We start from the raw sequence: 24,051 nt of genomic DNA on the forward strand, positions 1-24,051 counted from the left end.
GATCTTCCTAACCTGCGGAGAGTTTTAAGGGAAGGGTGTGGGGGGAGGGACTGGAGCCTTAACCCAATCCAAAGGGAGCGTTATTGGGCCTGTAAACTTGCATCTGATACTGCTTTATTCCGCCTAGGTAGAGAAGATAAGTCTGAATCAGAGAGTGGTTTGGGTTGGAAGGGACCTTAAAGATCATCTAGTTCCTACACCACCACCCCCTCCGCCCAGCCACTGGCAGGGGCGCCTTCCACCAGACCAAGTTCTTCCAACCTGGCGTTGAACCCTTCCAGGGCGGGGGCAGCCACAGCTTCCCTGGGCACCCTGTGCCAGCACCTCACCACCGGCACAGGGAAGAAGGGTTTTATTTGTCCCTACTTCCCACTCATACTATGCCAAAGGGTGAATCTTAGTTCCTTAGTTGCCTCTTGTAGAAAGAAGTCTTGAGATCACAGCTGCCGCTGTAGCCCTTATGTAGTCCTGGTGGAAAGCAGGAGAAAGTGGCTAGCACTTGCAAGCTTGTTTTGTGCTTCTGCAGGAACAAGAAGATGGTAGCCAAGGTGAAGCATACCATTTTTTCTTTGGGGGCCAGGAGTGGGTGCTTTTGTGTGTGCCCACATTTCTTCTGAAGAAATGGAAGGAGGGGAGCTTGCATTCATCATCCCATGTCTAAATTTTTTTGCCTTCCATTGATGATCCTTTTGTCCAGCACTCCTGAAACATGGAACTGACAGGTTTTATCTAAATAAAAAAGTGATTAAACTGATGCAGACCCACATTTGCACTTTGCTTGTGGTCATCTAACCTAAATTAAATGTCTTGCTCTTAGCAGAATTTTTAACTAAAGTAACACTCTAATGATCAGGCAGATGAGCACTTGCATGTGGATGTTCCTTGTGTGATTGGTATCCTGAACATATGATGGTAGGGGTTTACGTGTTCAAGTACATACCTGTTTTGGGGAGCTGGAAGGCATACTGTAGATAGGATGGAAGTGATTTATGAGATTCTGCTCTCTAGGATGCTTTTTATGTCACATTTTAATGTGTCTTCGAGGATACAGAGCAGTAGTTACAGAACCTGGAAAACAATGGGAAATGTGCTGTATCTGAGTGTTTATGGCTATTTACAAGATGAGCAGAGTTCAGCTTTGAAAGCTTATCCTTTTGAACCCTCCCCATTATGTAAAGTATGTGAAGATTGAACAGCTAAGGTGTTTACTAAGCACTCTATTGGTCTTTTGACTAATAGCAAGTATTAAGAAAGACAGCCTATTATAAATAATGTGTCTAGGAGGTTGGCACTGAGGTCAAAAAAATAAAGGTTGCCGAGCAGCTGTTAGCTTTTCCCAGGTTTTTCAAATGAGTAATTTTTCTTATTTAAAATATATAACAAAAAAATAAGTTGGAAGTAAAAGACTTGGAGATTTCCAGAGCGCACATAGAGCAGTTGGGCTCATCTTGAAGCTGAAATTGCCTGGGGAGTTCTTCTGTCTTGTGTTTCTGGTTGTGGAGAGTAACCTAGGGAAAAAGCATGGGTGGGAGGGATGTGCCTCACATCTGTGCCACCTTGCTAGACTACGGGGTATGGCTGAGAGGACCAAGAGTGAATTTATTTTGTTTGTGGTTGTTTTCTTTTTTTTGTTCGTTTGTTTTCCCTGTATGTATGAAAACTAAAGAAGCAAAGCACTTGTTGTCAGCATTGTGTTTTTTTTTGTTGTTGTGTTTTTTTTTTTTTTTTCTTTTTCTGATTTTTTTTTTTTTTAAAGAAAATTAAAATAATCTCCTGGGATGGAACACTGCAATTGATTAGCACTGCTTTGAAAACCTGGTGACTGTTTGGACTGTGGTCTTGTGCCATGAGTCACTGATTTGGGTGTATGCATTCAACTATTACTAGTGAGTGGAATTAATGAGAACTAGAAGGGAGAATTAAAATAAATAAAGTGAGCGTTTGCCATGCTGCCTTGATCTGTACTCTTTTTCTCTACTTTGAAGTTATAAAAATAATGGTACAGTATCCTGTAGGCTCTGCTGTGTGTCTGCAGTGGTATTTAGGTGTTGTATCCTTGTATTAGTTTGAGTTTAATATGCTAAAATAATTGGATTAGTCAAAATGGTGAATTAGAGAAGAAAATCATCAGGGAAGTGCAGGTCAAAGAGTGTAATGAAGTATTTATCTAGAGAATGAGAAAAGCAATATATTTTAGCTTTACTTTTTTGAAAAATATATTGCATTTCTTACATCAGGTCTTCAGGTACTTTACAGTGACAGTATTGTCCCTGTTGCACAGGTGAAGAGAGTATGTTATTTATCCTGCCTTGCAGAACTGGGAGAAAAATCAAAGCTTTCTTGTTTCCTAGCTGAGTGGCTGCTTATGGTGGTCACCAGGCTGCTGACTGGGACTGGAGTAGATCCTGTATAAATGAGTTGTATCAGGTCTGCAAGGTGAAATTTAAATGCGGCTGTATATAATGTTTTCTAGAATTACCGGTTAAAATTATCACATGCAAATAGAAACAATTGCAAGCTGAAGCATGCCTTTTGGCATGGAAGGACGAGGCCAGGAGGCTTTGTGCTATTTCTGTGTAAAACAGAGGGGAAACCGTGGCTGTCCTGGGTGTTCGGAGAACCTTTTGCCACTGGTTGCAGTGTGAGAGATGAGGTAGTTTTGACCTCAGTGTAAATAGTTGGTTGGTTGCTTTCTAAACTTGATCAGGGCTTGGACACAGCCTGCAACTTGTCTAGAGTGAGATTTTGGTGTAATTTTGTGTTACTACCAGTCCTTGTGAATTTTGCCATCACTTAGAGTGGTGCTAAAGGCATGAGTATTAAACAACCTCCTTCGTACTACTTGTGAAGCCTGTAGGTCAAGGTGAAGGCGTGCTGGCAGGGCGGTGATTAATAGTGCATGTATGTGAAGCCCATAGGGTCACCGGTGGTTGAAGGCTTCTGGCCATTGAGCACACAGGTTCTTATCAAAACCCATTCTGATGGAAAACCGGGCTGTAGAAATAGAGAGTTGAAGCCAGTGATAAATATGGCAGTGTTAGTGCTCACAGGGTTGTATGGTTTGGTGATCTGTTGTAAATTAAGTAGGAGAAGCCAGCTGTGCTGACAAAAGTACCAGAGGATCTTGGAGCTCGGTTCGGTTGAGTCGGTTTTGGCTGTGAGCTTATAAATGTAGCAAGTCTCTTGTGTTCTCAATTCAGGGGTTTGGAGGCCTTCAATGGCAACTGGAGCTCACCCACCCCTTGGCTATGGAGTCAGTTCAGCTCTGGGCTTTCCTCTCCAGAGCAGGCTGCCTGCCTCCACCAGCTTGCCTTACTTAAGCCTCTACCTATTGCATAAGCCTCTGGGGATATTTACATAGAGCATAATTAAAAATCAGACATAACCTACCTCCTACAATGAGTAAAATTAATAGTCAAATGACCTGCACTCCAGGTCAGATCAGTACTTGGAGATTTTGTCTGGGGCTTAAATCTCTGTTTCCCTTTCACTGCCCTTTCCTCTCCCCCTCCTCCAAATCTGATGTCTTTGACTATTTAAACTGGGTTGTGAATTCAGAGTAAATACTTAGGTGGTTTGTTTTAAGTGGGCAATATAGTCTATTAAAGTTGTTGCTATGTTAATGAACCTTCTTAACATGGCACTGCTTCCTAAATGGTATACATGGCATATCTTTGACTTCCGAGGTTAAGTTAATGCTTATACCTTTTAGTTTTCTGTATTCTTTTTGAAATAATGTAAATAGTAGTATTTTGTTGACTGTAAGAAATATAAATTTTAAAAGTTGATGCAAATTCAGGTAGATAATATTAAGCAGAAAAGCCTTTTATTTGAAAAATGTAAGTTTCAGTTTAGCAGTTGATGTTTTTTGTATTTTGGCTAGCTCTTTCAAAGTTGAGGAAGTAAGAGGTGGAACAAAACAGAAAATTTTCTTCAAGAATTAATCACTGATTAGAAAAAATCAAGGGATAATGGGTTCAGGTTTCCGAAAGTATTGGGATGATGCTTAAGCATGCAGGGAGCTAGTTAGTAGGGTGTTCATTCGTTGTCAGCCTGATTAGGCATCTAATTCGTGGAAGAATCTTGGTAAGTATCTCAGTAACTTTGAAAGCCTGACCTTTGGTAGCCAGAAACAATCTGTCTAGTTATGATTAATACTTACAGTTCAATAACACTTTAAAATGAACTGATTTCTAAAGTTTCTTGCAGAACTCTAGTTTCCTTTCAGTGTAGCTTGACCCAGTTGAGTACATGACCTAAAATAAATGTCAGCAACCATTTTCTAATGATAGGTGTAGTCAGCAAAGATGTGAAATACTACTGTATAAGTATATAAATATGCAGTCCAATCCCTTGGTAAGGAGAGATTTACCAAATTTAGCAGAACATCCATATTTAGTTACAAATTTGCACATAGGTTTCACCAGTCAGCTAGCTAGAGTCTGGGCAGGGCAAGGGTTCATTTGAGCATTAACACAAGGCGAGACTACAGCTGGTGAATCACAAGTTCTTGTGTTCTGATTTAAACTGGGGCTACCCAGCGCTCCCCTGTGGGCTTGATATTGGGATGCTCTCTTCTTTCCTCATCTCAGAGGATCCTGAAATATAGCTGCAAGGATGGCTGGATGATGCTGTTGCGACATTGTCCTGTGCTTAGAGCTCAGACCATCACTGCAACGTTCACTGAAAAGAAGTGTATGTGTGGAGGGAAGGGAAGTATAAAGGCATTCCTTTTTCTGTGCACACATGTGGCCTGGACTTTAAAACTGGGAGCATCGACATTACTGAAGCTGCATTCTTGCTGAAGGAGTTGAGAACTGCAGTTTAGACCCTGCAGGTGGGGAGGCTGCATAGTTTTGATCTTAGTAGGTCATTTTGGCTTCTTGTGACATGTATGAGGATTCCTTAGAAGTGTTAAGCTGTTGTTGGGGGGGGTTAAAGTCACTCTCCGATTTAAAACAGAGGCAAGTCTGACAAAGAACCTTTATTAGATTTGTTTCCCACTTAAAATTTCATGAAGCAAGAAAAATAATTTCTACATCTTGCTTGAGGACTATCTGCAGAACTCTAACTTAAGCTCTGAAGGCTCAGTCTTCAGCAGGGTGCTTTCATTTTTCTTCTGTGAATACTCTTTCCTAGTTGCAGCCCATGTACCATGCAAGTGCCATCTAAAGTCCTTGTGTAAAGCTTATCTCCCTAATGGGAATGTTTGTGTGAGGAGTCAGATACTGTAAGCAAAAGTTCATAAATCAGTGTTTTGCTCAACTTTTGTACTTTTGTAAATTTAGGAAGTTTTTGAAAAGTGCCTGGCCTCAGGGCTTTTTTAAAATAGAAACTTTCTCATTGATACCTTGTATGACCTTGGTCTTCTGTGATAAACTGAAGATTAGTTTAACTTTCAAATGACACATCTACTGGATTTTGTAGCAACCTTGTTACTGCAGTCTGTTATAAAATCATGATGCTTCTGAATAAGAAAAAAATGGGTACAGGTGAATTAAATATTTGGATTTAAGGGTTTGTTTAGTTAGGATTATGTGCATGTCTGAGCTCTAACCTTTTGATATACTTCATTAATAGATAGTTTCTGTATTCCCCCCACCCCCCGACAACTACCTCTCTTTGTTGTGAAGGTGCAGAGGTTTCCTTTTGCATATTTTTTGGAGGAATGCTACGCAAGTGAAATTTATGGAAATGCATTCTATTGGAGGATAATGTCTTCATTTTACTTTTGCAACTCATTACTTAGTATTTTCTTATAAAACTTTCAAATAATCAGTGTTGTCTAAAATGCTAGAAAATTTTCTAAATTTTTTGTCATATTGTGCATCATCAGTTCAAATGCATTTAGAAAACACATATTATCCTAAAAAATAAAAGAATTAGTCCTTTGCTGGATCCTGATACTTCTTAATTGGTTTTCATGGGATTAGACCACTTATTCATTTTTGCCTTTTTGTTTTTAAGAGGGAGTTGTGCAGATTTTTTTCAAACTTCTTTTAATTTTTAGCTCTTCCAAAGCATCCCAGCATCTGAAGAAAACGTGTCCTAGACCGAGAGGGGTTACTTGTGGTTGAGTTACTATGTTACGTTTGTCAGGATGTTGGTAGTAAGTGAGGAGGAACCTGTGTGGCTGACTCTTCTGACCAGGGGAGGTTTTGAAAGCTACCTAACTGTATACCTGTCCTGCAGGAAAAGTTATTCCTTAATTGTTAAGTAAAAAAAATTGATGTTTTAGTGGCTGATGAACAGTGAGCGAACTGAAAAGCACCTCTCTGGTTATTTTAACATTTCATGGGTGTTAAGTTACAGCTAGGTCCATAAGCTAGTCTCATTTGCCTTCAGTAAAACATAGAGATTACCGATTAACTAACATTTTCTTCTAGGAAAATCAGTAACCCTGTTGAACTCTTCCCTTTCCAAAATCCTGAATAAAATTAATGGTGTTATGTGGCAGATAGGCAGTAAATCAGTCGTATTTCAAACCAAGGGAGAAGAAGGGGTCAGCTTTCAGGGCTGAATGGTCTACTGCCGAGCCATGTTCCTTGATCATAGTGGCTTCAGAGCATCTCCTGTTCGGCGCATGTGTTCATCCACAGTGTGATAAGGTAGCCAGGGAAAAAGGGAGTCTATGAAGTGGATGCTTAACATTTAGGATTTGTTAGGGTGGACTCAATTCCTTCTATAAATGTACATATTTTAATTGTTTTTCTAAAATAGTTCCATTTTAAATTCCTTTTACTGCTATATCTTTTAATTGGGTCATATTTTAGATAGGGCTTCCTGCTGTGTTATTCATTATGATAGTTTCTTTTAAATGGCTAACTGATGGTTCAGTAGTTACATTATGGTTTGTGCTGGTTTTGTAGTAGTAGAGCATGCACAGAACTGCTTATACAGGCCTTGAAAAAATAGCTACCACTGGCATCAGCTCTGAGAATAGCAGAAAGCCCAGTATGATTTTCAGTTTGGTATAAGTCTCTAGATAACTTAATTAGTCACTTTAAATGTTGAGACTCCTTTCTGTGGCCAGGGAACATGGTTTTGAATTGTTATTCTGGACTATGTTCATTGGATCCACTTGTATGATTTTAAGTACTGCCCTCCCTTTGGATTAACAAGACATCTTAAAAGGTCATTCCCAAGAAGGTGGCTTAGAGTACTTGCCATCTTAGATGAGTGTGAGCTTTTACATCAGCAAATAAGTGCATTTGCTCATCTTCTGTTTTGAAGCTTCCTTCACTTTTTTTTTTTAGTGTTTGGGATTTGATACTTGACCAAGGATCCCACCCTGAAAGCCCTGGATAAATTGATGGAACAATCCTGGTTTATATTTTAATAAAACAGAATACTGAGTTATATCTACTGTTTCTTTGTTTGAGGTGAGAAAAGAAGGACTGTTTCTGCAGGATTATTAGAAAAAACAGAGGGCAGGAGAGAATCTCAAAGAGCATGGAGCATATGGAGCACTGAAAACATGATTTAGAGTGGACTGAGTACACATGAAAATAAGGAGTGATTAGTGTAAGTGAAGCTTATTTTAGTAAGGTTTACTGGTCTCTCATTCAGTGGTTTTCTTCAACGTGAAGATGGTACATACTAAGAATAGACACTTGATTTACTGGGATTCGTGTGAATTTTGAATATGCTTCAGTTTTCAGTTCCAGTTTTGTAAATGGCAGCTCCTTGCTGCAAAAGATACTCTTGTACGTCAGGAAAACTTAGTCATAATTATTTTTGTTTATCAGACATCGAATATGTGGTGGCTGCAGGCTGGTTCTTAACAGTGTTTTGTGTTTTTTTTTTTTTTGTTTGTTTGTTTTTGTTTTGTTTTCCAGTAGTGGCTGAAATGAGTAATGCTTTCTTTACTGCTATACAGAGAAGCTTTTTAATGTTGCCATCTTCTTGTACCAAGAGGACACAACTGTTCTATGCTTTAGTTTATTTGAGGGTTAACTGGGGCTGCAATTACGTCTTGGTTTTATTTGTTGTAGAACAATATTTTAATAAAAATGGAGATTTCTTGTTTGTGGAAGAACCATAAATCAGACAGCTCTGTCCAGAGGTGTGTGATAAGGTGTAGTTTGTAGCATTCAAAACTACTTAAATTGGTATACGATTATTTAGTGTCAGTTGACTGCTTACGAGAGAAATAAGTGGTTAAATATATATGAACCATTCGACAGATGCTTGCTCACAAGTGCCGGCTTATGTGTTTAGTACTAGCACAAGAAAACTGAAGACAGGATAAACAATCTCTGGCATGGAAGAGTAGTTCCATAAAAGATAAACTCTGATTTATTGTTTTATCTGCATGTTTCAAATACTAGCAATAATTTTGAGAATTGACTAGTGACTTGGGGTGCCAGGCTTGAGATCCTTCGCTGGGGCCAGACTGAGCAGAGAGGAGCTGTCATACAATTGTCCGGCCTCTCATTGCTGGTTTTCTTGCCCGTCGTTCTAGTCAGCTTAAGTTAATGCTGAGATCAGTTTGAGTGTGTGCTAACACATCAAGAACATATGGCATAGTTTGATACATAAATTCCAGGCTTACCCTCCACACTCTCTGTGTGAGAGGCACTTTCCTTGTTTCCAGTGACAAAGTATAAGGTTGTGTCCATTTTTATTTACATTGTATCTATAGCAGCATTTGCAAAATCAGCCTGTGTTTTGAAATTAATTTATCACAGCCCAGATCCTATAGCTGCTTGGTTCATTATCTGATAATTGCTTAATATATATGGGAATAAAGTCGGTCCTGTAGATAATCCTGTCTCAAGTTAGTCAACTTCCTATTGTAATTGGAGCTAAATAGATTTGCACCTCTCCTCTCCCCCACTCTCCCAACCTAATTTACTCCCTACAAAACTGTTGCTGTGGACTGCTAAGCTAAGGTGGTGTGCAGGTACTAGCAGCTCCATTTAAATGTGGAGGGCAGTTGGGTTTGTAGCCTCTCAGGGAGCTGAGCTGATCTAATGATTTGCTGTTCCCAGAAGAATGATGTTCCAGTTTCATACCCCTTTGCAAGTCCATGAAATTCAGTAAAGTGGTAGAAAATTATTTACTTCCCCCCCCCCCCCTCAAGTTTTCTTCCTTTTTGATGTGTTAAATCGACCCATGAAAGTGTCTGATAGCTGCCTGACTTGTCACAAGATGAGCAGTGACTGGAAATGATACTTCAGATACTTTATTCCTTCTTTATTGGGGTGCTGATGTCCCCAAGCACCCATTAATTCCCCTGGGTGGTTAGGATACTTTGTAATCACAAGATCCATATGACCAGCACTAGAAGATGATCTCTTGGTGATTCACAGATCTTAGTGGCTTCTGCCTTCTTGGGCTGAAACTTTTTTTTTTAATTGAAGAAACTGTCTTCAGAAATGACAGTTCAAACCTAACAGAGTGGGTATAGTCTTATGTAATTAATTATGTCTGAATTGTTGTTTACATTGATTATATGTTGTTCCAATGTGCTGACTCTGAAGTACTTCTCTAAAATATTTCTTTTCTTTCTTTAATTTTGAAGTGCCAAGAAAGAGCAGTGTACTGAGGTCCCACTGAAAGATTTTGTGAAAATACCCATGTTTGTGTGGTTTTCCCTCTTCCTTTACTCCATCTCTTGAAACTGAAATAGTAGTGCCAGGAAGATACCTTAGGTAGGTGCAAAATGTTTGACTGGCATGGCTGGGTTGGGGAGTGGGCAGTGTTGAAAAGTTCATCTTAAGGTATACCAAAGTCAGGCCTTTTGCTGGTGTGAAGAGTATATACCAGGGGCTTAGATGTGTGCTTGTCACAGGAAGCTCCTAAGACTGCTGTGTCAGTGGCAAAGTCCTTCACTTTGCTTTTGCCTTCAAAACTATTAAAAATAATTATTCGAAGATGACATTATTGGAATTGAATTTCACAGAATTTAATTTTAATTAAAGGAGTTTGATGTAAAATTTGAAATACAAACTAATTTTCAGTCTTAACTTAGTGTTATGGTGTCTGATGTCCTATCAGTATTTCCCAAAACTTTTAATGCAAGATTACAAGTAGTAATAAGATGTTAGCATTCAGTGTAGTGAAGGCCATGACAACATAAACTGTCAGGTTGGGTTTATCAGACAAAAGGACAATGTCTTCCTAATACCGCATCACACATCTTATTAATTATGGAATTAAAATAGTTTAAATACAGATGATGTATTTCAACTTCATAGGCATGAACTTTCAGCCTGATCTACAGGCCTGTATTAGCATGAAGGAAGCCAAGGTCCCTCTGCATATATTCAGATGTATTTAGATGTCTGTGCAAGTGGAATTGTTATAGAAGTAATTAGGAAGAGTTACCTAACAGAAAAGAGGAAATTGGGTAGTCGTTTATGTCCATAATAAATAAGAATTTAGGAGTCCCAGTCCAAGGTCTCAAGTCCTCATTATTTGTAGAAGTTCCACAAGCACAGAGCAAGGCATATTGTTACCCTGGAAAAGTGTTCATAGCTTGAGGTGTACCTGGAAAGTGCAAGTCCAAGGAAATGATGCAGTAGCAGCTTTCTCTTTCCTATCAACAGTTTTTGTAAAGATAGTCTTCCCAGAAGTACTGGTTTGGCACAAATGGAAGGAGAAGGTAGAATGAGCTGTCACTGCTGCTGCCCTTGCCTGCGGGAGGAGGAGAGAATGGTGCTGATACAGCTACACAGGAAGCTTTTCCATCATCTGTAGCCTGTGTCGGTAACGGGCTATTTGTGAGCAGGTCCAGGCTGTTCTGGGAAAAGTACTTTTTTTTTTTTTTTTTTTTTTTTTTTTTTCAGCAGTGCAACGTAGGAAAGATCTGTTTAGATTTAATATTAGAAATATGTTTCTAACCCTTTATGCCATTGCCCATCTTCTGCATCTTCTGAGCATTTCTAGTGTTAGTTGTGATGTTAGTGCTTGCAAAGTGGTCTTTACATACCCCTGTCCTGGGATAAACTCAGTCATGGAATTAACATATAAATACTGATGTAGTTGAGCCCCAATAGCAGTGAATGTAGCTGCCATGGAGGGAGGAACCAGTTGGTGTAACTGGATCTGCAGAGCTGTGAGACTGCGGCAGTCTTTGGCAGAACTTCAGGAAAGGTCCATCATTCCTATGGATAAGCATGAAACGTGATGTAGTGAAGTACACTGATGTTCAGTGCCCTGTCCTCAGGTCCCACGCAGCTATCAGCTGCTTTGGTTTTTGATTGGGAATTATTCCTAGTTGCAAATGTTTTGGCATTTAAAATAATGTCTTGAATCCATGTGTTCCTAATGAGCCTTACCAAGTAAGATGCTTATTAACTGCCCAAAGCAGCTCTCAAAATAATCCAAAAATAGCATAGTGACTGGTTACTCTATCACTTTGCTGCAGATCTGACTAAGGATAGAGCAGAGTGCCTAAATTTTGCCACATGAGCAGTGTATTAAGTCTCCCAGGAATGCTAATGTGAAATCTGTTTGTATTTTTTTTGTTTATTTGCTTTGGTATTTTTTTTTTTGTTTTTGTTTTGTTTGTTTTTTTACAAAGTTTATTTTTTGTTTAAAAGGCAAAATTTGTTTGATATATTTGGAGTAGGTTTTTTTTTTTAATAATTGTTATGTATTCATTGCAGGTTACTTCCCTTCACAAGAGACATCTTGTTGATTAGGGAATTTCTTGCTGTGCTGTTAGTGATGAGGTATCCAACTGTTCATCCTCTATAGCTTTGTCTTAATGTGTGAGAAACTACGTTGATTTACAGAAATGTCAGACGTTCTGACTTGACAATGCACTGAAACTTGTTCTGGGAGACTGGCAATGGTACAGCTATATTAACATCTTACATACGGATTTTCAATATTTTCACACTCAGGTTTGTATTGTGGGTATGCTATTAAGCTTTTACTAAAAATCATCGCAAAACCTAAAAATTGATGCTCAACGTGCAGAAATAATGAAAGCAGCTGCCTTTTCTTGCTGTGATACAAAATGAAGATAAAAATACTGTGTATGAAGCAAGATTTTTGTGTGAGACTTTAAATGTGTGAGGTCTCTGGAAGTACAGTTGCAAACCTAAAGAGCTGAAAGACAGTAACAGTTGAAAAGTGGTGAAAAGAACAGACTCTACTGATACTGCCCAGTGTGTACCCTAAGTAAAAGCTGTATCTGTAATTCACTTTAATTGGTGTTTGCTCAATCAATATTAAAAAGCCAGACTTTTACAGAGGTCCCTGTAAGTAAAGTGTACTGCTTGGGGGGAGAGAGACAGAGAAGTTCATTGCAGGTTGATTGGGTATTTGTGAATGGTGAATTGCCACTGATTTAGGTTCAAGAGGCGTATTCTTGCAGGTAATGCTCTGTAAATATATACAAGTGAGCTTGAGGTGGCAGCAAGTTGGGGAGAGAATGTTCCATGTCTTTACCAAAGTTTCAAAAAGTGAAGTTTTAAAACCTGCGTTGGGACAACTTCTGGAAGGTTGATGGAAGGCTGATGTGCTCACCTTTGCCTTGGTGTTGTCAGGCTGTTCCTGAGACTGAAAGTTAAGGTTTTCCAGAAGCCACTTTGGATGTTTCTGCAATATTTGCTATTTGTAAGTGGAGCTGCTTCAGTGGTGGGTAGCATTTTTATCCCTTTTGGTATGTTTTCAAAACAGGCAAGTGCTGTTAAATTTAGTGGTGTAATTAAAAAAGGAAAAAAAAGTCCATTAGCATGTAATAAAATTTCTTGTATGTAGTTCTCAACTGTATATAACGAATAGTCACTTGTGTATACAGTGTGATTCCGCAGGTTACCAGGTCACACAAACATTGTTGCAATAAGAATAATATTTCTAGCATATTGGTGAGGCAAAGTGCCTTGTGTAGTTTTGATGGAGAAAATTAAAACCCATGTAAATAAGGGTGATTTTTTCCAGAAGTCGGTTTTGCACCAGAGATTATACCAGCAGGGAGTCCTTAAATTGGCTTGATGGTCTTAACCTGGAATTTGAGTTCTGCAGAGGGGACTCTTACTGTAGGAATACATTTTGCTGTGAGTGGTAAATAGTTGCTCTTTGTTTGTAGCAAAAATGTGTATCACTGGTTTAGGTCACTAATTTTATTCTTGTTTAATGTTCAACTCTTTCCTACCATGTCAGTTTTCTTATTTTAGGACCATTGTCTGAACTAATTTAGAAATCTTGCTTATTTGAGTCCTAAATCATAGCCTCCTGCTTTAGCTTTAATATTTGTGCCTTGGTAAACAAGGTACAATACCTGTAAGCTAGCCAATATCATGCATATCCACTGAGATGTGATGTTTCACACAATAGGACACTTAATGAATTTGCAGATGGCCTGATTAAAGTGTTTGTGGTTTTTGTTTTTTTTTTTTTTTTTTTTTTTAAGTATAAACTATCCCTTTCTTAAGGTGTTATGTGGTGGTGTGGTAGGGTTGGATATGATGATAATTTACTGCTGGTGTGAGAAATAGAGGGGGAAGTATTAGGGGAAAACAGAAAGTAAGATGACACTGGGTCATGAATTGGGAAAGGGCAGCAATGGTTGTCTTAACAAGCATGTCTCATTTCTGCGGCGTATTTAAGGCACCAATAATCGTGTTGAACAGATATCTAATTATGAAAGCAGTTTTACCTTGGAATATTAATGAAAACAGAGGAAATATCTGAACTTGGGACAGATTCTGAAATGTAGTTCTGCTCTCAGAGTTATGAGTCAGGTATCCTTTTTGTTTACTCTGACAAACTGTCATAAAACTGCAGTGTGTTAGGTTGAGTAATTCCATGAACTTGTATTTGGAGATCATGTGGGCCACTGGTGCGACAGCATTATTGCTGCTTAGTTGGAATACCTGCTTGCATAATTGTTCTACCTATCTGTTCTTGTCTAGAAAACATTAATGACTGGGATAATTCTAAGTGCCAGCTTGGAAACAGATCTTTTTGTTTTGAAGTTTAGTCAGCTATGGTGTTTATACTCAAAACAAACAAAATCCTTGTGCTATTTTAGTTGAAATTACTTTTAAAAGAGAACTAAAAGACATCTCTGGAAACCATTCAGTTCCTCCCTGGCTCTCAGATGGGTTCAGCTATACCAAAGTCATCACTGACGGCCTTTTTTTGATGACAGGGTAGTCAGACTTCTGGTGACAAAGATGCTACAGCCTACTGTGGTAGTCAGTTTTGGTGGTTAACTGTCCAAACATGCTAACATTTTTTCAGTATTTAATCTGAATTGTCCTTGTCTATGATCTTAATTGTAATTTTTACAGTAAACTGTTTTTCATGTAGTTTTTTCTTTTGTGATTTCAACTACCTTTTCAGTGAGTTGACCAGATGATTTTTTACAGTTGTGTCCTATAATCTGCATCATTAAAACATGATTATGACAGTACAGTTAAATTATTTTGTGTGTTTTCTAATATTTTATATTTAGTATAAAACTTCAAAAATGGTAAAATTATTTTTTCTAACTTGGCAAACAGGTTGAATCATTTATTTTGGACCAAGAAGATCTTGATAACCCAGTACTTAAAACCACATCAGAGTTATTCTTATCGAGTGCTGCAGAAGGTGCGGACTTGAGAACTGTGGATCCAGAAACACAAGCAAGACTAGAAGCCTTACTGGAGGCAGCAGGTACTTTCCTTGTATACCTTTTTTTTCTGAACCTAACTTGCACACAGATCTGTCAACCTGTAAATTTTGAACCTTGTGAAATATTCACAAATCTGGAAATATACCATGATGGTGGGGAGTAGAACATGGAAAACAAGCTCATAATTCTTACAGGTGTTGATGGTTGCTTGGTCCACTCATTCTGTACAAAACTAGAAAAGTTAATTTGAATTAAGTGGTACTTGATTGACTAGGTGAGACTACATGTATTATCAGAGGGACAATTAAAGGGGAGACAATGGAAAGAAGTAGATGTGCTAAAATGACATTTTTTCTGCTGCTTTGATCAATATATAATTATTAATTCATTACTTCAGAAATTTACAGGTGAAATACTTGTTTCTCTGTTTTGACTTTCTCAAAAATATTTTTCCATTCTGTAGTTCTGAGGTACGATGGAAAATGCATATTTGAAATTAATGTTTTGGGACTACATGAACTTAGCGCCACTACATTTGTTACTTTTAATATAAAAGCTTGACTAACTTAGGTCTTTCTAAGATTTGTGACTTGGGTGTTTGAAATGGATTTGGAAATTGTCAGTTTCAAAATTCCAAGGACAAAAGGATGTTAAAACCCTGCTTTGAAGCAAATCTTGTTTGATCACTGTGGGTGCATACGCAGACTAGTAGTAGCGTGCTGAAATTTAAGTTTTCAGACCTTAGCTTTGAACTCACTTAAGAGCTAGATAACAAAGCATTTATTTGCAGGTGTTTAGATGTAAAGCTATGTACAGTCTTAAAGGAGAAATTAATTCTGAGGAAGCAAAGGGGGCAAGGGGCTCAGGCTTTGGGCTCTTTTTGCATTTTGAATTTGGAAAAAACCTCAAGTTTACTACATATCATAGCTTTTGTCAGCAGCAAGTTGCAGCAGCCTAATTAAAGGTGGTCCCCTAAAATTATTCTAACCTGATGTAAGTCTTGCAGACCAAACTTTGCTTTGTAGGGAAGATAGACTATTTTTGGGATACTCCTGACACTAAGAGAATTTGAATAATCTGGTCTCTTTTTAAGCACTTTAAAAAATGTAAATAGGTTTCAGTTTCTCTCATGTACCTGATGACTTGTGTGCCCTAAAACCTATTGCTAGCTTTATAAATTGTCAGTGGAGATGTCTAGTGTTACTAGGGCAGTCAGTCACTGAGGTATGTACTTACATCTAGGGTGTCATCGTTCAAACTGATTTCATGGTATTTAACAAATCTGGGAGGTACTATTGCTTCTTATAATGCCTGTGAGCATGCTCTCTTTAGATTTCTAAGCAGTTTTTGGCCACTTATCTCCAGGATTAGATGATTTGTTTTTAATATGAGGTTTCCATGCTTTGATTCCCAGAGTGCTTGGAGTAGGGATGTATAAAATGAGCAGGAGCAAATCAAAGAAAGAGTGCTTTTGTTTGTTGGCTCCATCTCCCTCTCTAAAAAGACTGGACAAAATTAATGCTTCTTGATGAATGTGTGAGATGAAAAGACTGAAAACACTCTTGAGAAAGTCCTCTAGCTAAGCAGTACTTGTCTTTCCCACTGTGAATTTGAACACTAAAAATATCATCAGGAGACACTGAGAATCTGGTACTTTATTAAAAAAAAAAATCTGTAATTTGGAAGTGATTGATAAAGAAGGTAGTGTTCCTAGGAGATGTTCTAATATCTTCACTGTATTTCTCTGTCTGATTTGGCTGAAAATACACTTTGTAACCTTAAGTGAGCTTCTAGGTTTCCATCGTGGCAACAAAGTGGCATAGTGTTGGGACTTTGTATTGTTTTGCAGTTTGGCAAAAGCAAGTGATTTCTCCTTTTATTTTAGTCACATTTCAATCCTCAGCATTAAGGATTGCTTGCAAAAGTAGGTGTCAGAACTATTGCTTGAACAAGTAATTTGGCAACGACCTTGTCTGATGTGGTTTCCAGGGTAGCTTGGCCTTCGTTGTGATGATCCCCTCTCCTGTGGGACACTTGATCCTACCTTACAACCTAGAGGAAAATGGGTCGTGCATTTAGTGTCTCAGATTTCTTAAGGTTTCTCACATGCAGAGTTCGTGGCTGTGTCATTAGGATCTTAATGAGTATGACTTGCAAAACTAGTTTTGCTCATTCTTCATGAATCCTTTAATAGTCAGACCTCACATGGACATGCTGTTTATTAATTCGGGAAGGTAAGTACTAGCAACTGCAGCCAGACAGGATGTTCTTCAAATTACATATGCAGAAGTGGTTTTCAACCATTGCACTCTAAGATTTGTGGGAGTTCTGTTGTGTTTTTAAGTAGCTGTCTTGATGGAGAGCTAGTTAGGCCTGCATACGCAAGTGTGGATGCCAGAGGTTAGTTGAACTGCTTAAAAAATGTTTCCATACATTATATTTACCCATCGTAAGTGCTGAATATTTTTTTGAAATTCAGCTTGTTTATTCTGTTTGAGGACACTTTTGTGGTTTTGGAAGCTGAGGCTGACAGCCTTAAGTAGAATTTCTAGCAAAAGGGTTGTGCCTCGCCACCCTTAACATAGCAGCAAGTATACATATATGTACATATACATGTGCACACAAACAGTGGTTAGATTCCTTATGCTTACTAGGTCTTCTGAAAACCTGGTTTATTTAAACCTGGCCTGTTTATGCAAAGTTCAGGTGCTTTGTTAATGCGCGACTATCTTTAAACAACTGTCAGTGATTGTATTATTTCACAAAACCCCTAGTTTTACATTCTGAAGACCATCAGACTTCACTGTTCCATGAATGTCATAAATATGAGTTGTTTTCATCTTCAGAAATTTAAGAGAAATTAAAACCATTTGAATCCAGTTCTTTGGGAAGTTATCTTAAACAAACCAAGTCTTTTGTATACCTTCATTCTGTTTGACTTCTAGCGGCAAAGAAGGGATTTATAGATAAAATAACCAATGAAAGAGAACCATACTCTTTGGAGGTGTTTCCATTTTTCAGACTGTAATTAAACAAATTCTTAGTTTTCTGACAGTGTATTCATGTTCTGCACTAGAAACATTCAGCTCCACTGTTAATTAGGGTACCGTTGTTTTCTTAAACTAATATTCCAGCTCTGAAGAATTACGGTTCTTTTGTGGATCTTCAGTAAGGTTGCCTATTAAATTTCCTTTTTAGGGACAGTACCTGACTGCTGGAGGATGAGAATGAATGGTTGTAGCATGCAGACCTCTTGCTTGTCTTGCAGGTTCCTCTGTGTGATCCTCAACACGTTCTTAAAAGTCCAAACTCACCTCCAATGAGTTGGGGAAAGTTTGACAGGTTAAAACTGTTTTATTTTCTGGTCCTGACTTTTATGGGCATCAGGAAGGGAAAATGACTTGCAGTGCACTCCTCTTTTTGGAGTACAGGTTGTTTCTTAAAGAGGATAGAGAAGGGTGTTGGTTGAAGTGTGTGGTCAAATAAAAATCCCAGATGCCTGTTTGGTGTGATCTGCACCCAAAGCGTGGAATTCCACAGAAAGTTATAAAATGACAAAATATTAATACCTGCAGTTAAAATACCCTGTTCATAGTGTTTCAGCATGGTTTTGCTGAGTTTTCTGTGATGAAGGATGGTACTGATCTTCAGTTTGAAGAAATAGCCTGTGTGCCTGTATCCTTACCAGCAGCATCTTTTTGAGCATGTTCCTCCTCAATCTGAATGATGAAACACTTTGACAATGAAGCATCAAAAATAGATGTAGAAGAAAGTGGTAAAAAACCTCTATGCCTAGCATTGGAGCACTTTGTATTCCTGTTGAGCATCTACTACAGGGAGGAGTTTTGTCAGCAGCAAGTTCTTCAGAAGACCTACTATTGTTTATAAAGAGACTTGTGAGGGAAATCAGGGTATTTTGGAGAGGAACCATGTTCAGCCAAGGGTTTGCTTAATGAAACAGATCTGAGTAGTCCATCCTTATGTTCAAACAGGGAGCAGAGTTATTTCTGTTGAAATACAGGATTAAAAGTGACTAGAGACCCTTACATAGATGGTTTGGTGTATTTGAGATTTTGGGGGATTAAATGCAGTGTAAATGGTGAAAGAGAAATGCAGTTTTAATAACAAGTATCTCTTAATACTTGGTGAATGTCAGTAGTTGAATTAGGCATGAGGACCTGATACTGCTCTTTGGAAACCTTGGGGGGTTGGGGTGGGAGGATGGGGGTGCAGCAGGGAATGGGTTATGTATTCTGGAACTGGGGAAGGCAAAAAGTGGAAGTAATCACCTACTTAATAGAAATACAGAGCACAGGTCAAAATATGAATGGGTCTAGATAAAATCTGCCTGCTTTAGGATAAACTGAAAGGATAAAGTGAGATTCAGCAATTGTAAAATTGAAAGCTTTCCAGTGTGTGTATGTATCTCTATATTCACTCTCTTGTGAAGTTGTTGACCAAACCTTTTTTTTTTTTTTTTTTTTTTTTCTTTGTGGTGTGGCCAAATCCATTAAACCCATTCATTATTAATTAACAGCAAGGGTTTGTTGTTTTGGTTTGGTGTTTTTTTGTTTTTGTGTTTTTTTTTTTTTTTTTTAAATAAATTATATTTGGTTCCCCCAACATTAGAGAGCTTGAATGTGACAAGATAGACCTGTGATCCAGCACTACTAGGGAGAGAGCTGTGGTCTAAAAGAACAGTTCAAAAAACGTGCAGCTTGCTTTCATCCTGCATCAGAGACACCTCTTGGAAAGTGTTAGAGACTGGGTTGGTACATTCTTTGATTGTGTTGTTTATGATCAATAAGATTCATGTGTGGTCGTGGTGTTTCTTATGGCTGATGAGTAACTTGTGATTTTAATGGAGATGGGCATCTAATTCATTAGAAACTTAACCTCTGAGTGGTTATCCAGGCTCCAATTCAAACTGCAAAAGTTGAGGGCTGCAGAAAACAGGTGATTCATGTTTGTCAATTTAATGGCTGCACCTCTGTTCTTGTGGAATATTAACGGATACATTTGTAGATCTGTATTGGTGTTCTTGAATAACAAAAAAATCTGTATTGGGGGGAATCTGAGAGAGGATTGCTGGAGTTTGAGTGAAGCTGAAGCTTTATTGTATAAATGTAGCAATATCAAATTTGAAGTTAGCTGCCTTCAACATGGCAAAAGTCTTACCTTAGTCCCACAGATATATTTTTTTTTAATTTAAACCAAGGAAGGCTTTTCACACAAATTTGGTCTGATCTGAAATACTTGGTGTTACATGGACGCAGTATATGAATCAAATAAGATGAACTGTTTTCATGGAGGAAGTTCGACTAGGCATTTCTTTGGAGATCAAAACTGTACTACTACTAAAATCACCACTGTCTTCTTAACTGGAAAACTTTTGCCTTTTGAGATACTGGCACATTACAGTGACTTGCTCATTTTCTTTCTTCACCATTTAAAGATTCAGAGTGGGAAGGAATTTATGGTATGTGAAACACACTGATGTGTTGTGCTTTTGAGTAAGTTGAATAAACTGTCTGAATTTTGTGCATGTAATTGAATTATTAATATTATGTTTCTCTGAGGTTTTGCATGATTTAAATATTTATTCTAATATAGTAGGTTTTTAGATTAGTAAAATCTAGTCTAATCCTGCTCGTAGTCAAATTAACTTCCATACTTTGAAAGTGTACGAGCTTCATAATTTTTGGCTCTTTTTCAGTTGGATTTTGCTGTAAAGAACAGTTTCATTTCCGTAACGCTTAAATTGATGCTTTTAGGTATCAGACAGTGAAGTTATCTTACCAGATATGAACATTGTTTCTGGAATTCTTTGGCAAAGATGATTCTGAGATTTTAACTTTTGTTCAGCAGTCATGGGGTGTGGGAAGACAAGACACAAAGTTACAGGTTTTAATCTGTGAAGTATTAAAATTGGCCAGGGTATTCCTCAATCTCCTAAATTGTCTGCATGTTTATATGTATCTATGTATATCTTAAAGGTCATGGTTAGTAAGCCGGTGTTTCGTGACCATACCGTATACAATTTGTGTAGTTCTCCTTTAACATGATATTTTCATAGTCCTGGATATATTTTTTTATATTAACACTAGTTGTGCTTTCAATTTCGGTCATATTTTATTTTTCATGCAAGTTGCATTCTTCTGCGAGATAAAATTCCCTTTGCTCTTCTGTTCCAATATGGGGATATTATCAGTTAAAAACTTTTTTCCATTCAGTATTGTTTTCAGGACTTTGTTGTATTAGTGCTTAGAGTAGCCTCAGCCAAACATGGCAAGTAGGGAGGGTTTGGGCAGGCAAAAAGCAGCAGTGCTTTATTGACAGTCCTACATAATGCTTGAACTGAGATGGAATTTAGCCTGTGACAAGAGTGGGATCCTACTCCTTTTTTTACATATTTACATGTATGCTTCCTTCATCCATCAAAGTGAAAATAGTTGTGTTCAGGCTTTGCAGTGGGGTGCAGAAGTTTACACTGGGCTTTGTGTTACTGCTGGCTGTCGGCTTAGAGCTGGCTGTATAGCACGATGGCCTGTACTGGGAAGCTGGTACCTCGTACAGGGTATGAGGGGTCTGTTGTGGGACAGCTAGTAAGACTCCTGTTTGTTGACAGTACATTGAAGCCAGCTTTTTTTTTGTTTTCTTGAGGTTTGCGCTAGAGGTGGTAAATAAAGATCTTGCATAGCAATATTGCCTTGTGTGAGTCCATGATATTAATCAGGTACAGAAAAAAAAATTGAACACTAGCTCAAACCACAAGTCAATTAAAGCTAATGTCTGGTAAATATTGCTGTTGACCCAAATGTCTTGCCGCAGAGCATATCTTATTTGAGTGTGGAATAGTATTTTTTCTGTGTTTTGCTTCATGCATGTGCATGCTTTCTCTCTGTAAGCAGATGTCTACTAGTATAATTCTTTGTGATGCCTGTGTAAGAGGCGAGCGTAAATGTTAACCATGTGAAATGAAGCAGTTACTAAACTTACAAGTTTGAGTTGATCAAAATGTAACTCTTCTCCCTAATATATCAGGAGAGCGAAGGAGGAGTGAGGAGGTAAAAAAGCCCAAGTCTCTTGCTTGTATCTCTACCAAGAAGACACTATTAATAGCTTATTTAAAAACCTCAATTACACAGACTTGGGTTTTGAGTTTGCATTTTTGATGGTTTTCTTCATTTGTCAGTTGTGTAGCTTTTTTAGCACATGATAAAACCAGAGTTTAGAAGTGTTCAGAATAGAGTTTGAGTATTAAGTGAATGCTTCATAGTATGCAAGAAGATCAGATCTAAATCTACCTACTCAGATTTTTTTTTTTTTTTTTTTTTTTTTTTAATATTCTGTAACTTAATGGTGAAGTGTGGTGTTGGTAACTAGTGCCAGCTATTTAGCTCCATACTAGACAGACTGGTAAATCAGGTTGATAGTCTGAATGTGTATCCACCCCTTCTGGGGCTGATTGAAAATATAGTGTGAGATGTAACATAATTATATTGGAAGCAGGGCTACCTGTTTATATGAGTTGTTTAAACTGTCTAGTTTGTGTGCTGTGACGAGTGTTGTGGGACATGTGAGAGGAATTAACTGAGTTCTTGGTGGACCTACAATACATTGTTCTTCTATCAGTTTTATCACTGTATTAAGTATTTTTATTTTTTTTAAGTGTCAGAAGCAAAATATTGTACTGAGTCATTAATTCTTTACTGTATATGGTGTAAAAGGTGAATCTGCTGTTTTCAATTGGTAACTTGCCTTTGACAAAATACTGTATATTTAGGAAGTAATTACAGTAAGCAAGCTTCTAGAAAAAACAATGATACTATAGTATATGCATAGTGTAAATGATCAAGTTCTGCTTATTTCTAGAAAGTCAAGCTAGTTACATCAGATTAATGAAAAAAAATTATGTAAAATATATGCCTCTGATTCAACTTATGGAAGCAAGTGGCTTTTTTTATAATGGGGCATGAGCACCTTCGTTGTCTACTATAAATTACTTTCTACCTTTACGAAGACCTTATTTTGAAAGTTGAGAACTTAAATCTCTTGATTTAAAACAAGCTGTAGTACATTAAGCATCTTTCACAAAAATGGACTTTATATTTAGTCAATATGGAGTATTTAAATACTTGAGGATTCAGCACATACTAGGAAACTTAAAATAATTACTGTATTGCACAAATTTATCCTCATTGTATCCATGAAGAAAATATTTGCTGTGGGAGCAAAAGGCACAGTGCAGTTCTGTAATGACTTTTTTCCATCTGCAACAAAGTATTATATCTAAACCAGCAATTACTAACTTGTCATTTAGCCATCCAGTTTTCCTCAAATTCTGTACAGCTGCTTAAAACTTTTTGAAAAATAGGGCTGAAAGAAATCTCACTAGATCTAGTTTTATCTCCTTCTCTTCCTTTTCTCCAGGCAAATTCATCTGTGCTTCTGCCATTCCTGACAGGTGGCTTTAAGAACTGGTTAGACAAAACATCTCCAGTGCTGGAAGCTCCACAGCATGCCAAGCCAACTGCAGTCCTTAGAATGAGAAGGTTTTTCTGAGTATCAATCCTCAGTGTTGCATGCTGAAATACGTAACTTGGGGTGAAGAGGGCACTAAGCTGCTTTGGAAGAGCTTCACGAGTAAAGGAGGAAAGTTGTTGTTGTAAAGCAATTGGTGTTTTTTAAGTGGAGTTACTCTGGCTGCTTGTTTTATGTATGGCATCCATGTTCAGTTCCCTTTTTCAATGCAGCCATCCTTAGAACCAACTTGCAGACTGTTACCTTGGTTTTCTCTCAATTTTCTCTGCCCTTCACTCATGTTATTTAGACTTTCACTTGGTCTTGTTCTCCTCTGGAGTCTCTGTATGTGATCTCTGTTCTTCAGAGCTTGTCCCAAATTAGTCATATAACTCAAATTGAGTTCTATTCATGTGTGGAGAGTAGGAGAGTTACTTCATCTCTCCTGCAAACTGTGCTTTTGTTTATACATCCCCGTTTGTTGTCTGCCTTTTGCAGGAGGCATATTGATTTACAAGTTGAATTTGACTTTAAATCTACCAATGCTTTTCTGAAGAACTGTTACCTGAACAAATTATTCCTCTGTGTGTGCAGTTGATTATTCCTGTGTGCATGCATGTGTATGTATATGTATTTGCTGATACTCCTGTTGGGCTATGTCCTCTAAAAAAAGCTTTTTGAATCTGAATTGTTATAAAGGCTAAAATTCTGTCTTTGCTTTCGAAGAATTACGTGGCTTTGAGTAACAGAGGAAGGCCACAGTCGGCAATAATTTTCTAACCAACCTGGCCTGACTTCCAGTTGGCTTCACCTTGTATTGCCAAAAACAAGCAAGCAGCATGTTTTGGAAGTCTCTACAGGAAAAAGAGCATGTAGGAAGGTGTAATAATGAAAAGAGGAGAAACTTAAAATGTGGGTGTGCTTTTGGTTATTAGCCACCTTTCATAGTG

The 24,051-nt window shown here is 37.9% G+C and overlaps 1 protein-coding gene and 1 long non-coding RNA gene across 16 annotated transcripts in view; one reads left to right on the forward strand and one right to left on the reverse strand.

The window, feature by feature from the left end:
* The window catches only part of LOC104359402 (ankyrin repeat and KH domain-containing protein 1), a 118,973-nt gene that overhangs the window by 1,041 nt on the left and 93,881 nt on the right, over nt 1-24,051 (forward strand). For all 15 annotated transcript variants that reach the window (XM_042790090.1, XM_032988477.2, XM_042790079.1 and 12 more), the window contains exon 2: nt 14,466-14,619. In XM_042790090.1, the coding sequence (XP_042646024.1) occupies nt 14,466-14,619 (154 nt within the window). The remainder of the gene's footprint in view (nt 1-14,465; nt 14,620-24,051) is intronic.
* LOC122153228 lies at nt 249-22,781 on the reverse strand. The gene is made up of 4 exons (XR_006165087.1): nt 22,767-22,781; nt 14,023-14,026; nt 5,408-5,414; nt 249-365 (listed from the first exon to the last, which is right to left on the reverse strand). It is a non-coding gene; the product is annotated as an uncharacterized LOC122153228 (long non-coding RNA).

Source organism: Tyto alba, unplaced genomic scaffold, assembly GCF_018691265.1.
Source record: "Tyto alba isolate M040663 unplaced genomic scaffold, T.alba_DEE_v4.0 Super-Scaffold_17, whole genome shotgun sequence".
Taxonomy (NCBI): Eukaryota; Metazoa; Chordata; class Aves; order Strigiformes; family Tytonidae; genus Tyto; species Tyto alba.